General features: G+C 33.8%; 2 protein-coding genes across 8 annotated transcripts in view; one reads left to right on the plus strand and one right to left on the minus strand.

Moving 5' to 3' along the window:
* The window catches only part of LOC149416910 (uncharacterized), a 256,816-nt gene extending 252,456 nt beyond the window's left edge, over positions 1-4,360 (plus strand). Inside the window, exon 8 of the mRNA XM_089641045.1 lies at positions 1,886-4,360. Within this exon, the coding sequence (XP_089497171.1) occupies positions 1,886-2,049 (164 nt within the window). The 3' untranslated portion in view covers positions 2,050-4,360. The remainder of the gene's footprint in view (positions 1-1,885) is intronic.
* Positions 4,361-4,385: 25 nt separating this feature from the next.
* Positions 4,386-17,538, minus strand: part of Ppn (proteoglycan-like sulfated glycoprotein papilin) — a 206,263-nt gene continuing 193,110 nt past the window's right edge. For 5 of the 7 annotated variants that reach the window (XM_089641050.1, XM_089641049.1, XM_089641047.1 and 2 more), the window contains 10 exons: positions 16,119-16,289; positions 13,561-13,845; positions 12,315-12,536; positions 11,443-11,573; positions 10,443-10,593; positions 9,180-9,668; positions 8,557-8,712; positions 8,356-8,469; positions 7,768-7,864; positions 4,386-6,661 (listed from right to left, as the gene is read on the minus strand). In XM_089641050.1, the coding sequence (XP_089497176.1) occupies positions 6,586-6,661; positions 7,768-7,864; positions 8,356-8,469; positions 8,557-8,712; positions 9,180-9,668; positions 10,443-10,593; positions 11,443-11,573; positions 12,315-12,536; positions 13,561-13,845; positions 16,119-16,289 (1,892 nt within the window). In that variant the 3' untranslated portion in view covers positions 4,386-6,585. The remainder of the gene's footprint in view (positions 6,662-7,767; positions 7,865-8,355; positions 8,470-8,556; positions 8,713-9,179; positions 9,669-10,442; positions 10,594-11,442; positions 11,574-12,314; positions 12,537-13,560; positions 13,846-16,118; positions 16,290-17,538) is intronic. The other 2 variants (XM_089641051.1, XM_089641053.1) reach the window with 2 other exon arrangements.

Raw genomic sequence — 17,538 nt, forward strand, 5'->3', positions numbered from 1 at the left:
CCAAAAACACTAAGCGTTGGCTAATAAGCGACGAATCAATGTATCTCTGAACATTATTATTGATGTATTCCTGAACATCTCAACGTACCTGCCTAAATAATTTGTATATAGGTAGGTACTTTGATATATATTATTTTGTGATATTGTTTATTGTATAATTTTGTGTCATACATGTATTAAAAATTAAAAATGTTTTATATATATTATTTGTAGAACCTACAGACAAGCCGTCATGTGTGACAGCTTTGTGGGACTGCATATACCTGTATCTTTAAAAATTTATAATAAAAAAAAAAAAAAAAAATAATCTACCGCATTCAAAAAGCACGTAGCTCTCCCCATAGGTGAGTTCATTAATAAATTAGTGCGGCTTGCTCTACTATATAGAAGATTGTGATGACGTCCTCGAGAGTGAGACTCTGGTACAAAAAAATTTAATTGGGCCAGTATCTCATTATTAGATAAGTGACCGTTTATTAGTTGGAAAAAATATTTAAGCAAAGCAATACCTCTACGTGTCTCTAGGGAGTGGTAATTGGTCATGCCTAATATGAGTCGTGTAATTTCTATACCCGCTATATCAACTTTCATTGATTTGGAGAAAACCGCAAAAAACTGTCACATCTCTAGCGTACATAAGTAAATGCATTAAAATTTTTTATATAATGAATTGGAGTAATAAAATTTCGAAAAGCATTTATTTTTCTATATATGTCTAGCAATAATTAAGTAATTTCGATAAATAAAATGGATATAGCGGATTTTGATACTCACTTCGTGATTTTGAAAGTCAACTGAGGCGACATGGCGGGTTTAGAAACTCACGCGTAGATCATTTTGACACACGAGCGTGGCGTCAGAGCGGCGGCCATATTGTATTTTGGCAAAATAACTGCTTGTGATTCGTTGAATCCGATATAGCGGGTTTTGATAGTGACTTTCTGTATGATATAGCGGATTTGGTTTCTCACTCGCAGTTTTAGCATGGTTTTTGGTCATGATAAGGAGGGTTTTGAAACTCAATTTTAGGCTCCTCTTATTGCTCGCAAAAATGTGAACAAGATGTCATACTCAGATCATTTTGTCAAAAAATCGGATATAGTGGGTATAGAAATTATAGGATTCATATATAAATCGATGTATGTTAATTCATGTGGAGCCCAGATGATCGAGTTTGATTCAAGTACACTTAGGACTAGTGTGTTATATAATAACGTCAGTGTTTTTGTGTTACGAAACGGATATGAGTTTCTAATTACGAAGCCGAGAAGCCTGTATCCTCTGCTTATTAAATCATCGATGTGTTTGGTGTAATAAATAGCTTGTGGTTTAACTTAGTAGCAAAGTCGTTTTCATATATGAATCCATGTATCTCTGTGATTCTTCCTGTTAAAAATATTCAATATTTAATATTATACGTACAATACATTTGCTTTAACAATCAGATACCTCGAAATAGATATTTGCATAGAACAAAGAAGAACACAAGAAACGCAGTGTGGGCATGTTTTGTGATCCAAAAGTGTGACCATCCTTTGCTTAAATTTCAAATGCAAAAATTCGTTTCATCATCATTACGAAATTTTCATTTCGCTTGCGATATAATATATGATGTCAGCAGTGTAGGAGAAAGAGAATCAAAAGATAAAGAGTCTGGTGACATCGCTTTCCATTCAAATCTACATGAAAGGCATTCTTAGTATGTAATATATTCCGCAGACACATGGAATAGGCTTAGGAGTGATGAGAAATTACCGACATTGATGTCATCTATTGATGTGCTTGTGCTAGAGGTCCAGATATCATTATGAGGACACAAAACTCGCTGTTCAAATTCTCATTGTATGGGTATTGAAATTTGTACAAATCCGTATTACTTTTACAGGAAAACTATCTGACCTCCCGCCTCCACCACCGTCTGACACATCTGACTACGTGTCATGCCCGCACTGCGGCCGCAGGTTCAACGCATCCGCAGCCGAGCGCCACATCCCCAAGTGCGCCTCCTTCCAGTTCAACAAGAAGCCCCAGCCTGCCAAGAAGCGGTAACCTAACCTAACCTCACTCCCTCTGGGGCCGACAAATCAACCAACCAACTATCGGTACATCAAGTCATTTGAATTATTACATGTAACAACCAATGTAGCCTAGTCAAGTCATTCGAATAGGTTGGGTAGGTTTGTTAAAAATCAATTATGGAAAAATAGTCATACCCCCTTCAGGAAAGTCCATTGGTACGACCAGGGTAATTTCTAGCCAATGACGGCCACTATCAATATTACCAATGGTCTCCATTTTTGTGGTAGAATAATTTTTAATTTTATATAATGAATCAAAGGAAGGAAAAATATTAACAAGATAATGAGGCTATCTCATATTTAAAAAAAATTAATAATTAATAAAATATATTAAATTATAACGACGGTAAAAATAATTTATTATTGACATAGTTATGAGCTTTCAAAGTGAACGTTGGTGAAATGTATGCAATTTTGTCGCGTAACGTTACACCCAGTACAATTGATAATTAGAATGGCACTACTGAAGCACTGCCATGCACGTACCGCGATGTCACCCGTTTGTCGGCCGGACGCAAATATCAACTTTTTGATGGCTTATTATCTTCGGTACTATGCAATATTTTACAAAATTCTAAAAGTTATGTCGTCAGAATGTTCTAATGAAGATGACAAATTATTTGTAAATAACATGAAATTGCGTTGTAATAGAACCCTCAAATTTTTTAAATTATTGTTGTTACGCCCCTCAGAAATTTAAAAAAAAAATCGTCAAAATTTACACTCTGAATTGCCTTAGTTAATTTTTTTTTTCTTCCTCTGATTTATTGTAAAACTATTATTTATCTATGAATTACGTACGAAAAATGTTGTTTCTTTTACGACTTCCGTGGCAGAGCAGTGAGTGAACTTAAGACTTGAAGATATTTGTTGGAGGGATAAAACGTAATCCACTAGCTCACTGGTATAGAATTGTAAAAAAACAAATCTCATGCTGAAAAACTTATCCATCCATGTGCAAATGATTGGAATGCAAAGGTTTCCCTCCTGACTACAATTATTACGGAAAAGAACAATTTTACTAGTTCTTTGGAGCACATTTGAATTCCAGCAGAACCAACAGCTTTTAAATTATTCATTTAAAATCCATCCACGCTTTATCATACTTACAAAAGCTTAGTAAATAGTGAAAATATGGTATAGTATTTCTCCTAGTTCCAGGGTTCTTTCCATTCCTCTCCCTGATGAAAGAATCTTGATCAGCAACCTTCCTTAATCCTTCCCTTCAGCCTCCATAATTAACGTTCCCCAAATTTGAACTTTCCATAATTCCATTGGCTCTTTGTATATATGTGTGTATATGTATTTTTTTTATGATTTTTCTGGAATTATTATTGATCGAGGAATAGTGTTTTTAGACAACTTTATAATTGATTTGCTTCTATATAAGGGGTATGACTGCGTACATTATCAAATTATTGAAATGGTAATCTAAAACACGCAGAACTTTGGACTCAAAATAAAATATTTTCCATTGAGCTACCTGAGCACTCTAGGCCTACTTAAAAATATTATATTCATGACTGCGTGCATCGAAATCATATTCAACCTGAAAATTATTTTTTTTTTTGCACTGTAGAATTATTCACACACGTCTCATATTATGGCTGGACTTTATTTTATTCTGATGACCCAAACTAACATTTTTTTGCCACACAAATATTTAATTTATTTTTTTTGTAGATGTTTGTATTTTATTTACTTTATTTTTTTTTTGTAAATAAGCCCTTTTAGTAAATCTTATATTATGCCTACAAAATGCCTAAATTTTTTTTTTAAAATTTTCCTTTCGAATCACTAACTTTATATATTATATTATTAGATATTTTTACGTTTATAAAACACATGTAAAAAACATTTTGTACTTTTTTTTAATTGAATCAGCAAATATGCTAAAGCAAGTTAGATATATTTACAAAAAAATAAATGATTTCTGAATTTAATTTCAGCGTGAATAAATGAACTTAAAACTCCTTGCTTCTCAGTGGCATTAGTAATTCAGTATTGTTAACTGACATTCCTAAATAAAAGCTTTCTGTGATAGGTGAGATTATATATTTCTTTTTGTTACTAAAAAATAAATAAAATAAACCATATTATTAGCTATTTTTTAATGATTATTAACAATTTATTAGTTTTGACTCGTGATTAATTTGTACTGATATTATACTTCTTATTTTGGAAGTCAGGATTTCCTTTACTACCGTTATATTTTGAAATCATTATGTATCGATTTAATTAATTTTATTTACAAAAGTGTACTAATAAAAAATGGAAAACCATATTACAAACTAAAATAAAATAATATTTTCACCATTAAAATAGATTTTTTATTTATTTACAGTTAATACATTTAAGTTGTAAATTTATTTTCATATCATGAAATGTAATTAAGTTATTTTTTAATAAATGCACTTTGGGTTTCACAGGAAAATTGTAAAAAACATTTAAGTGGTTAAAATACATATGAATGCCCTTAATGACGAGAACAAAACTTTCATACATTTATGCATCCCTGTTAACTGTCAACTGTCAACAATACATATAACTAAATACAAAACTAACATATTATATTATAGGCACCATTTAAAGCACTGAAATTGTAGACAATTCTTAATACTAACTTTTTCCTTAGGATTCTTTCTGGAGAACCTACTTATCAATATTTCGAATGAAAGACAAAAAAAAACACTTTGTATTTATTTAATACACTAAAAAACTGATTAAAAAATATATATTCAAAGAATTTAAATGAATTACAAACATATTATGTTAAACAATAAATACAGACTAATTTATATGTATAATATTGCATATTGCACCCTATTTTCATAGTCAATAATGACTATATTGATGAAGGTGTGATTGATTATAATATAACGTGATATTATAAATATGTACTAATTATTTAGTGTTTTAATCATAATTTAAAGGATTCAATACTTTTCGTAAAATAAATTATATTTGAGGTAAAAAAACAAAACTAAATGAAAACGACCTGGCCATTGTTAAGGAAATTTTACTGTATTTTTTGGCAAAATTTATATTATTTTGGCGACATTTGCATTATTATTATTCGTGAAAGAAAGTTGCTATTTTTTTGGAAAAAGCGATTGTATTTTGCAATATATGAAATGTTATGTTAACTTTTTGGTATTTTGCAGGAAAAAAGTAGCAGACCACCGTTTTTTTTAAACAAATCACAAAATTAATGACAGTACGCTCCGTTTTGGACTGTAACGCTGCATTTTACATGGGCGGAGTCCATGCGAACACTATTTAAATGTGTTTGAATTTGAATTTCAAGCTAATTGAAATTTCGTTCTAAAGATTGCGAATTTCGGGTTAGGCTACATTTTACTTGGGCCAATTCAATGCAAACGCGATATCAATTCGTATGAAAAAGAATTCATTTTAATTTGAAATTCAACGGATACTATAGTTAATCAAAAATGCACTTTACTAGAACCACCAATGTGATGCATTATTTTTATTATTTAGGAATTTACTTTGTACAGCAGATTTTACTTGTGCAAACTTATTTAGTAAAAGTGTTACCTCTATCACATAACGTAAACTATCAAAATAAATTATTCTACCCAAGAAATTATAACAAATGAAGCAAATGTTTATCCTCTATATTTTCTGCCAGAAACAACGATTTGAAAACCATATCACCTAATGGGTGTGTACAATTCAAATATCTGCATACTTAGTTATAGTAAACATTAAAAAAGCTATAAAATAAAAAATATTATTCGCATCAATATTTGTAAAAATTGCATATTAATTTCTTTGCTATCAGAGAAATGATTTGTTAATTTTATAATTTGAGTAAATTAAAAACTATTATGTTATTGACAAAGTTCAAGTTAAAACAGTGTATTCTAAAGGAAAAGATTTGATTCTAGTATTCGACTTATTATTTAATAATAGCTATTAAAAAATTGACTTTGAAACTAAAAATTAACATCATAAAATTATTTTTTTTATAAAAACTGAGTACCATCTTTTCGAATTATAATTCCCAAATAATAGCAAGTTATTTTTTTTTATATCTACATTCAAATTAATATAATTGTTTACGAATTCCATTTATAATAACACATAATATTTTAATGAAAAAGTAAATAATTTACAAAAAAATGTACAAAAATGGCAGTGAAGAATTTTCAGACATTTAAAAGAATAGTTTTTTATTAGTAACATTTATTAAACTAAATTTAAATAGCAACAAACTAAAATTAATAAATATACTAGAACTCTAGCTAAGAGGTTTACTAGAAATTTATTGACTTACTCTGGTGCGTTTAGAGTTCTACCTCAGTTCATAAAATAACTATTAATGTTAGCAAGAGACCAATAAAGGAAATAATATTTTAAAGTTTGTTATAATATTTAGTAAAAATTTGTGACTTGGCTTTTGAAAAGAGGAGTCAAAGCTTGGAGTTTAAAACTGCTGCAAACTAACTAGGTAAGTTAAGTCAGGAATCCGCTAAAAAAGACGCTATTTCTTTTTATTCCACAAATGACTACCATCCGAAGGAAGGAGACCAGCCATTGTGCAGGATCGGCAACAGAACCTAAAAACAAATATATATTTTATAATAAATTACAAAAGTAGTAATGTTCATTCACAGTGAAAATCATGACGTTATTCTATATGCAGTACCCAGAGATGTGCTTTATTTCAAATAAGTCCATTTCAAATGGAAATGCAAAATGCAAAATGGGTATTTTCCATTTTGAATTTTAAATGCTTTTCTAAAAACCATTTTGCATTTTGCATTTTAAATGCTTTTCTCAATGCATTTTCCATTTTAAATGCTTTTTTGCAACATTCTTCCTACTATCTCCACTCATCTTTTTTTCATAAGCCCCATAATCAGTCGGTCCTCAACCTCGCTATGAGAGATAATTTACATTTGTCAAGTTGCTCCCTGGTAGGAGCCCTGGCAATTGAGTGATTACAAAAAATACTGATTTAAATACTGAACATGGGGCCATGACGCTCTAATATTAAATGTTAGATAGCAGTTTCTATGTTTTTACGTTGGCAACATTAGTCCCGCGCAAATATTTTGTGGTTTCATAATCAGTAGTCGTGGTGTTTTTGGATTTACCATCATGTAATATGTTTGTTCTACATTGATGTCCATTATTAAATGACAAAATTGTTTGAAAATTCTATAATTATTTTAATTGTTTGACCTGAGAAACCATTTTGCATTTTCAATGCATTTTGAAAATGGGTATTTTGCATTTTGCATTTGAAATGCTTTTCTAAAAACCATTTTGCATTTTGCATTTTCAAATGGAAAAGTTTTGACCCATTTCCATTTTGCATTTCAAATGGTTTTGGGTACCCATTTTGCACATCTCTGGCAGTACCGCGTAAGGGACATGAAACAAATTGTTCAGGAGAGAGAAAAAAAACAAATATGTCGTCCAAAAACAAACATTTTAACAAATATTCGCCATTCTGTATCAAGCGTACATGGAGAAAATGATTTTGAATGGAATGGCAATTATAAATCCTTTTTAAAAAAAAAATCCCATTCGCAGTATTGCATGCCAAATGACAATAAGGTTGTGGAAAGCAAAATAATTGAATCTCAAACCTTACTCAATACTATAATAATTTGTTTTCAATCGGAAAGATAAATTCAGAATGAATGAATGATCTTACCTGGCATAATACACGTGAGTGCAATACTTTGCCTGGACAATAAGCTTGCAGTTGGCGAAGAATGGATTATCCGTGCAGTTTGGATGAATATATTGTCCTGAAACATAATAACATGCAATTTAGGAATCTAGAAATAATAACAGTAAGTTCCTCGGTTACCAATCCAGAGGTTGAACCTCTTACAGTTGACTGAAGACCACGAGTAGTTCAGCACCATAAATAGAGTTGGAACCCTAAAGAAGGAGAAAAATTTAGCCACTGGAGCGATGGCGAATTTTAAAAAATATGTCTTGAGCGATGGAGGTTTCCGGGCATTCAGTTTTGGATTCGCCCGCGCTCATTCAAAATATATATCTCCAAATGTTAATAAGGAAGCATATAATCTGCTTACTGGCGTTTGGAATCCACCAATATTTCATTGTTTATCCCATATTTGCAAGTTTTATAAAAAAAATCATAAAAATAAATTAGCGAAAACCGTCTACCTAAATTTAGACAGCCGTGGGCTCAAGGTCTAGAGCGTTGAGACCTAAATATGATTAGCCATCGTTCTATTGTCTAATTAATAATCACTTTGATGAGGGTTACCTTCTACATTGATGGAGACGGAAGCGTACGCAGAACTGTAGAGATTGCGGGCGGTGCAGTTGTAAGTGCCAGAGTCTGTTGTGTTCACTCGGTACACGGTTAACCGATTGCTCTCTGAAATAAGAAGGAATACATTAATTTATCTGTGTCAATTTACATATGACATAATCAATTGATACAATACATGTGTGTATAACTCACCAGAAATATCGATCCTTCCTCCGGTGGACAGGGGAATATTGTCCCTCAACCATGTAACCTCCGGGAGTGGATAGCCTTCAACGGAGCATAGGAGAGAGAGGTCCGAACCCACGGGGAAGGAGCGCTGAGTCAGGGTCAGGTTCACAGACACGGGGACTATATATATATAACATACAAACATTAGTATTTTGCTCCCCATTTTATTTTATTATGACACTTAATTATGTCATTTATACTTGTTATTGTTGTTTGTTTTCTTGTAAGTAATAAACAATATAATATTCATAAAGTGTATTAGGGTTAAAACAATTACTACAACATAACTGTTGTCAGATACCTCACAAAATCTATTAAATTGTCTAAATTTTATTAAATTTAGAAGCTAGGGAACATAAATGGTTATTGTACATAATAACACTAACTTCATACCATGCAAAGAAATGGCCATAACCAAACGGAAATAATCATTTTTTATTAAAACGCACATTGCAAATAATACTACCAAAGCATATTGAAATCAAGAAAATAAACCGACCACCCATATTTTTGTACCGTGATTTCAACATAATTTTCTGAAAAATAGAATCATTACATTATTAGAATGACTAGTATTTATTACATACCGGTGTACAATACATCTGGTTCTCTTGGAATTTCTGGAATGTTGATTTCTGGTGAAGGTTCTTCCGGTGTCGGCGATGGGGAAGGAGAAGCGTAGTAAGTTCGGTGCGGTCTCGGGGTTACAATCACTAAAGAATGTGTTGGAGCCGCCACCAGAAAGCGGCTGAATGCCTCATATATTGGGTCAATCGCGTTCAACGGCCTCACAGCCTGTACCACGATCTTCCACGATCCCGGTTTCCCAATACCGTTATACGCTTGACAAGCATATTCTCCAAGTTGCGTGATTTGCAGAGATCGGATCAGTAAAGAGTGATCTCGTCTTTGTTCATAATCTTGACTGTCGATGGGCAGCATAGTTTCTCCTTGCCACCATTGAACGGTCGGGGACGGCCAGCCGTAGGCGGAGCAGCGCAGGATCAGAGGATTGCCAAGGGTTTCCACCACACGTTCTTCCCCGGGTATAACGTCAGCAGCGTGAGGTGTGGGATCTTTAGTGACAAATAGCATGCGCGCGCAACAAGGGTTAGGTTAAAGAAACATTTATGCTAGCCACAAACCAAGGAGTTCAAACCAATACACAGCATTTTTTAATTTTGTTTATAAAAAAAGGAGACTTAGTTGATTTGGCGTCCAAAGGGTTGAAGTAGAAATTGAAAACATATTTACATACTAATAAATTGTGAATTTTTTTTTTTAAGTGTACTGAAATCTAGTTTTGACTGCCAAAGTACACAGAATGGGGATCGAACCCTGGACGGCAATATCTAACATCTTCAAAAAAGCAAAAACTTAATTTCACTATGTTAGGCCAATTAGTCTTCATTTTTTTTTAACTCCTTGGTTACATACAGATTGATGAAAATAATTAGTACATAGTAGTTTTAATAAATTACACAACATTCATATTAAGAGGTACGTTCAGAGGCTCTCAACCCGAGATTTAACCCATAAAATTGGTGAAAAGTTAATATGTAGTGCCTTACAACCACCTACTCCTGCTGTATCAACACTATTTCTGGCATTGACATAATTTTAAGTCACTTCCATGCTCTCAAATAGTGCAAAGAATGTTAAGAAAGTTTTCAGTAAAAAATGTTAAAACAAAATTACATCATTACATCAAAATGCATATTAAGTTTTAAGTATGTGCAAAGTTACCAACACCAGACGATAATTCAACATAATTGTTAATTAATTTCAGCGATACAGAAATCCATTCACCTCATTATTGAGTCATAATTAAGACATGATTATTGACTCACCGCTGACTTGGAGCCTGATTTCTTTTTGCACTGAGGGTCCAATGCCATTGTTAGCGATGCAGATGTAAACACCGGTATCGTTTCTGTATAGAGATATGATGTGAAGAGATCCGTCAGTCGTTATTCGGTGGCGACCAGATTTGCCGTCAATCTATGTAAGATAAAAAAAACACACATACTGTTATAGTCAATCTATTGTATGAATTCCTCTGATAAAGGGATGGACTAATAACTGTGAAACAAATTAAGGACAAACTTGAAAGAAGTTTGTTTTAACCAAAAGATCACAACAAGTGCGTAACACTAGATTGGGTTTTTCATTAATGTATCAGCAGGTGAATACCAGAACATCCTTTGGACAAAGGAGTTTTTCTTATTGTTATGCCTGTTGCTTTATAATATGCTTAGTGAAAATATATAAATTATATGTTCGTTAAATCTATTCAAGAAAATGTTCAAAAATTCCATACTAGCGTGATTTTGGATTACCCATATCATAGCTCCTGTCATAAATCACCTAAGAAAGCCCATATTCGATATAATCCATCCATGTATGTATTATGTAATTTACTTATTTGATTAAATATAATTGTAAAGCTGCTCATCTCAACACAGGAATTCCCTAGTAAGATGAGCAGCGGAGGACAAAAAAAAAATTCAGATTTTTTTGCCTCCAACAGAATATACCAAACTATTTTGGATTTATTTAGAAGATAACTCGCTTTTTAAACCATAATTGATACATCAAAACTGTTTAGTAAATTTAACATCCCCCTTAAGTTAATATGTGATGTCGTCGACGGCAATCCATCACAGCGTATGTAACATCACCGCGTATGTAACATCACTGGGTATGCAATATCACCGTGTATGTAACATCACCGCGTATCGAAGATGACGGCGTATGTAACATCACCGCGTAAGTCATCCTGGATTGGCCATTTAATGGCGTTAATAAACGTACATGGTAATAACATACACATTTTAGTTGTATACTCACATCGATGGAATCTTTCTTCCAAGTGATGGAAGGAGGAGGGTTTCCATAGACGAGGCAGCGCAAGGTGGCCACATTTCCTTCCCCCCCCGATACTTCACGATCCACAGTGTCGTCAATCCTTGGGGGTTCGGCTGAGAGAAAAGATAAGATTTTGATATTATCTAGCAACAAATTAAGTGGTACATATGTACATAATATGAAACAAATTACATACATATTTTACATTATATTTTAACATATGCACATAACAAGAATTTACTTTACCACAATAATTGTTTTATTACAAGTATACATTCGTATTAACATATTGTTAAGTAAAAAGTCCTGGTGAATTACATTTGCAGGCAACGAAAAGTCTAATTCAATGAACCAAATTGAGGCTTTTGAAATCTGAATGTACAGAAGATTACTGATCTTGCCATGGACAGCACGGGCCACAAACAAGCAAGTACTGAGACAACACAACACAGAAAGTATATACGGAGCGACAAGTGTTGAATGTATACTGAAAACACTCATGGAAGGTGGAAGAGATGCAGTAGGATATAATAAAAACATTTCAGGTTGACTGAAGACAGGTAGAAGTGTGGAAGGAAGGTTTGACAACAATCTTGATAGACTGAATTTCCCAAAGACAAAGAAAATTGAACGATTTTGATGAAGAATAGAAACAAATTGCCACTTTATATTTCTAGATGGTTGGGGTGTTTCACAAAAATTCAAATGTAAAATTGTCATCAAATGGCCATTCAGAGTAATTTTTTCTGTTTTTGATATTAGAAAATACCCCATTAAACGCCGATTCTAGATCCGTTTGTGATCAGCTGACAAGCATAACATTACAATGAGGTTACAATGAGAAATACAAGTACCTCCTGGAGGATAGTTGAACTGCGTGGGTTGCACCGTGTAGGCGGGCTCGTAGTGCTCCACAGGCCTGACGCAGGCCAGGCTGCAGCCACGCCGGCAGCACTTGAGTTCCGCGGAGCAATCTGCGTCAGTGTTGCACTCGCGGTCACATCGGTCTCCGGATGGAGCAATGGCGTTTTCGTCCATCTCCTCGGCAACTTCAGGGCATTCTCCTGCTTTGATGTCTGGAAGGAAATAAATGTTTGGCTTTCATCAATAATAAAATTAGTATAGGTAAATTGAGTCGGGTTAGGTTAGGTTTCGGCTATCATAATATTATTATCTAACTTACTACTATTATGTCACTACGCAAGAAAGGGAAATCTGTTTGGTTCCCTCATCTTACTGGCTGAGATCCAATCTTCGATATTAGGTAGTGTAATGAACATAGGTTGAAGATTAATAGTGAATGCATAACTCTAATGAATGTACAACACAGATGAAAGGTATTTTATCGTCATACCAGTTGTACTTTGAAGATTATACTATCTAACGGAGTCGATATTTCATTGTGCCTTTCTATCAACAAAACACAAATATTATACAGAGGAATGCTGTATTTATTCCACCGGTATTCCAATGGAAATTGTTCTAAACAACAAATTTTATGATGGTGCCCAGTGCACAGCCAGGACACACACCAAACTTCCTTCTACAACAAGGATCTCTTTAACGCGATGCACCACATTGCGTAACATTTGGAATCAGGCCGCTAGGAATAACACTCCTTATATAGATGGTGATAAGGTTTAAATTCCCGCTTCACACCGGCTGCCTGTTTTGATTCATGCAAGAAAAAAAAAACACCGAAAAATTATTATAATTATTATTTTATTTAAAGAACTTAATTTGCCACAGTACAATAAAACCATAACCTATGATGGGTTGAGTAGGAGAATTTGAACTTTTAAGCAGTTGTCTGATAATTATTTTTTTCTGGGCTTATACAAAGGCTGGATTCTTTCAAATGCTGAGATGTGTTCTACTCGCAGTATTTAAACAAAGCATCTAAAGTATTTCTAAGCGATCAAGTTTTCCAAATAAAAACACATGATTTTGCATTACTACGTAGTGCTTCGCCTTAAAACTGAGTTCAATCCTTCCTTTCCTTAAAATATGCTCTTTACAAATATAGGTTCTCTTTAGTAAGGTCTAGTTATAGGGTGAAATTAAAATTAAATTATATTGATGAATGGAAAAGGTTCTCACCCTGTCTGCACACTGGAGTGAACTTGGTCTCTCCAGTAACTCTGTCTCTGTAGAAGTCAACAACGCATCGGCTTCCTTCTTCACACCGGGTTCTGGTGCAAGGATCGCTGCAGTCGCACCTCTCGCAGCCGTCCTGCTGAACAGACCTGATGTCTCCGTAGGGGCAGCGCAGCCCGGCGCAGTGGTCCTGGTACTGCTGGCATGGGTTCACCTCCTGGCGCGGTGGCTCCGGTTCTTCGGTTACCTCCTTATCGAAGCGCGTGTCCACGTCAATCTCGTTTGAATCTGGAAACGTACAAAACAGTTTAGATCGTGACGAATAGATTTGTATTTTTTTAACCTTCGCAAAGCAGGCCTTTTCAACGCAATCTATCCCATCACGTGACACATTTTGAAACAATGTAAGTAAGTGTAAAGATACAAAAAGGATACATATATATTACAGTAACAATTTTATAGACATACAAAACAATGACCACAGAGGAAAAGAAGTATAGTGTAAGAAACAAAAAGAAATAAAAATGAAGACACTTAAGTAACACCGAGAAATAATTTTTTTGAGTTGAGTATGTGAAAATTTTCTATATGCCTACGCCAATAACCTAAATTAAAAATAATTGATCATTGCAAGTACAAGACCGACTATGTGAGTTTTACCAAATTTTACAGGAAAACAAAAAACTTCCAACTTTTTTATTCAAATGTGTCAAAAAACAACTTTCTAATGAGTATTGTGCGATAAAGATTAAACTTTTGTACATTGCAGAGATTGAGACCGACTCCTTGATTTTTTTAGAAATTTTTGTTTGAGAAAACGTTTTGCTGATATCTGGCACATAGCCGTTTTTGCAAGCACAACGAGGAATTGCTTTATTTTGTCAGGGTGTAACAGGATGGGCCTTTTGCTCCATACTACAATAGACAATTGGTAGATACTCTCCCTAGATACTATCAGAGTGGTAGATACTGTAGATAGGGATACTATAATCACTGACTAGCTAGCAGGGAGTAGTTGGGACTCTAGTAGGTAATCATTTTTTAAAAATTAAACTTTTTCAACTGTAATTGAAACTTTTATCATTTATCTGGAACTTATGCCCAAGGGCGGTTCTTCCCTTAGGTCAATTGGTGTTTGACCCCCCAAAATTATAAGACAACAATAATAATAAATTATGTGCATCAAAACAACTGGTCTTATTCTTAATTTATTTGAAATGTACCGAGAAACAGCTGCAAGCGGCGGCGGTGAGTGACGAGCAGTGACATCTGTTGTCTCTAATAGAACCTTTCATTCACCAGTCCACGCGATTCGCTGGGTCAATTCAAAGAATGTCCCGTCTTTGGCATCTTCTGTCTCTATGTGCCATAGAATAAATTCTCTGCGTGCCATAGAATAAACGAGATGGCACTATGTCTTTCGTCTAAGTAAAAATTAGGTACCGAAGAAAGCTTAGGAATGCTTAGGTCATTGCTGTGAGGGAGACAGCATAATGAATATTACATGTTTTAAAGAGATGGTGACATAAACATATTATGCTGGTTTTTCATTTTACATGCTTGTCGTGTGTGGAACAATGGTTGTTTATCAACTGCAGTTCGGGAAAGGCTTAGAATAATTCTTTATGTCGTTATCGATGTAGAATAAAACTGAATAATGAAACAAAACAAAAAACTTAAAATATCACTGTCAAATAGAATTGCACGACTAAATTTAAATGGAATTGATAAACCACACGTCGTTTAGCACCACGGAATCACCATACTCTTAGCTTTGCACTCAGTATATTTGGATACTGCGGACGGGCGTTTCAAACTCTTATTTTATTTACTTTAATGTCGTGCACAACTATATTAAAACGTAAAATAATTTGCCGTAAGTACATGGATTGTGTAGTTATTTCCAATTTACTATATTAAAATAATATGTATTTTGAGTCGCAGACTCATGACGTACCTACCTACCAATTGATATAAATTAAGATTAACTACATATCTACAAATAAAGATTAGTTAGATTCCTTCAAATGACCTACTACGTGTGGATTCCTAGAGCCGCCTCTGCTTAGGCCCTATTTTATTACATGTCTTCAAATATATATGTCAGATATTAAATATGTATAATAATATGATTTTTTTATGTCCGTAGAATAAAATAGTAGGCATAATGTAATTTATAATACATATATAAGCAACACACATAATAATACATTGACATAAATCAATATAGCATTTTCAAATCACAATTGATTCAATAAATTTATGTACAAATTGTGCAAAACACTTGGAAAACCATCATATTTATTTATTATATTACATACATCGTATGAAAAAAGCTTTGTTCATCAAGCAAACATACATATATTATATACATAAAAATATCTCCTATTGATGGAAATAAACTATTTTTTTTTAAACATTGGTGCAACAAAGAACTGGATGCATAAAGCAACATTTTAGTGTGGTAAAAATAATAATTCTTGTGCTGTACAACACTGGCGGTGCATGAAGGCCAATCATTTGACAGACCAGGCGTGCGTTAACTTCGCAATTGAACTAACGTTGTGGTGCGCAGGTTTGTGTGCAAGCCTGAATGGACTTGAAGTTGTTAGAGTTGCCCCCGCAGCCAGTGTAAATAAATGCGAGGCAACTTCCGTACTCCTCGCTGTAGTAGTATCGGCGGAAATACGCACCCACGCAGTTGCCCGTGTCAACCTGCAGTTTGCAAATCGCTAGGGGAAGGTAGAAGGATCAAAATATTATGCAGATGAAGAATGTGCAGAAAAGAAATGCCTAAAAATAATATAACTCAGTATTATCATTTATTTTAGTGAAACAGTCAACTTAAAATGTAAGTGTTAGTGCGTGAAGTATACCTATGTGTTTTTTTGTTTTTTTATTGAAAGAAATTCCCGGGTTACAAATAACCTGACAATATTTAAAAACCTCCTACTACCACCACAGTAAGCGGAAAAGTGTTGCTTGTGTTGTGATGGAGGACTTCGCCAGCCGAAGAATTGAACACACTACGCCTGGAAACGCGATACCAGCTCAGCCACTGACCGGTCAAAATATGTATACATATTGTGTATTTTTTAAATATTTGAATGAATGTGAAAACACTGGTACAATAGAATTGAATCAAGAGAATAGAAAGAATTGAAATAAAATACCAACCTGATATTAGTTTATATTGTGGATTTGGTTTAGTCCCAGAATTTGATAGTATAAGTTACACATATTGTGAATAAATTGCTATTTAAAAGTTTGATCTTCTCTCTAACAATATGTACACTATATGTGCCGGGATAAAAGAGGAGGGTTCGTTGTTGGGCTAATCACCCTATACTGTAAAAAAAACTCCTTTTATGAACACGTAATCACAAATTTCTCAAATTGGGAAAATAACAGTTCCACTAACTCGGCACAGTTGAAACTCTTATGCGGTAATCACATAGCCCTATTAAAACAGGATTATTAATTATGACACCACTGAACACTTCTTAGAAGATTATTTTCTTACAGAGGGCATATCTGTATTGATTCATGTGACTGCCGATACCGTTGATTAACCTCAACATACAATTTTGACATACAACTCTCCCATCACAGGTAAGAAGAAGAACTCCAACTGGAGTGTGCAAGATTTTATCAACATTGTTCTGGCAGTTACTAATCTAAAAGAAGATTCCTTTATTTCATGAGTGCTGGTTTCACTGCACATCATCATATCCGAAAGCTAGCTATTTAAATTCCCTTTCCAATGTCGTTCCGATCAACAGTTTCCCTTCAGTGTTCTAGTAACTGCATTGCTTCTGATAATCAATGAATCAGAAGTCAATTATCACTGAATTCATCACTAAATTAAGTCAATTATTGCAGTTTGAAGCTGTTAATCAGCAAACATCCTTCACACAGGTAAATTCAACATTATTGATAGTGGAGTTCGGCCTCCACTTGCGTGATCCCTGGCCAATAGCC

The sequence above is a fragment of the Hesperophylax consimilis genome, chromosome 16 (genome assembly GCF_061612785.1).
Source record: "Hesperophylax consimilis isolate HC1 chromosome 16, BYU_Hcon_1.0, whole genome shotgun sequence".
In the NCBI taxonomy this organism is placed as follows: Eukaryota; Metazoa; Arthropoda; class Insecta; order Trichoptera; family Limnephilidae; genus Hesperophylax; species Hesperophylax consimilis.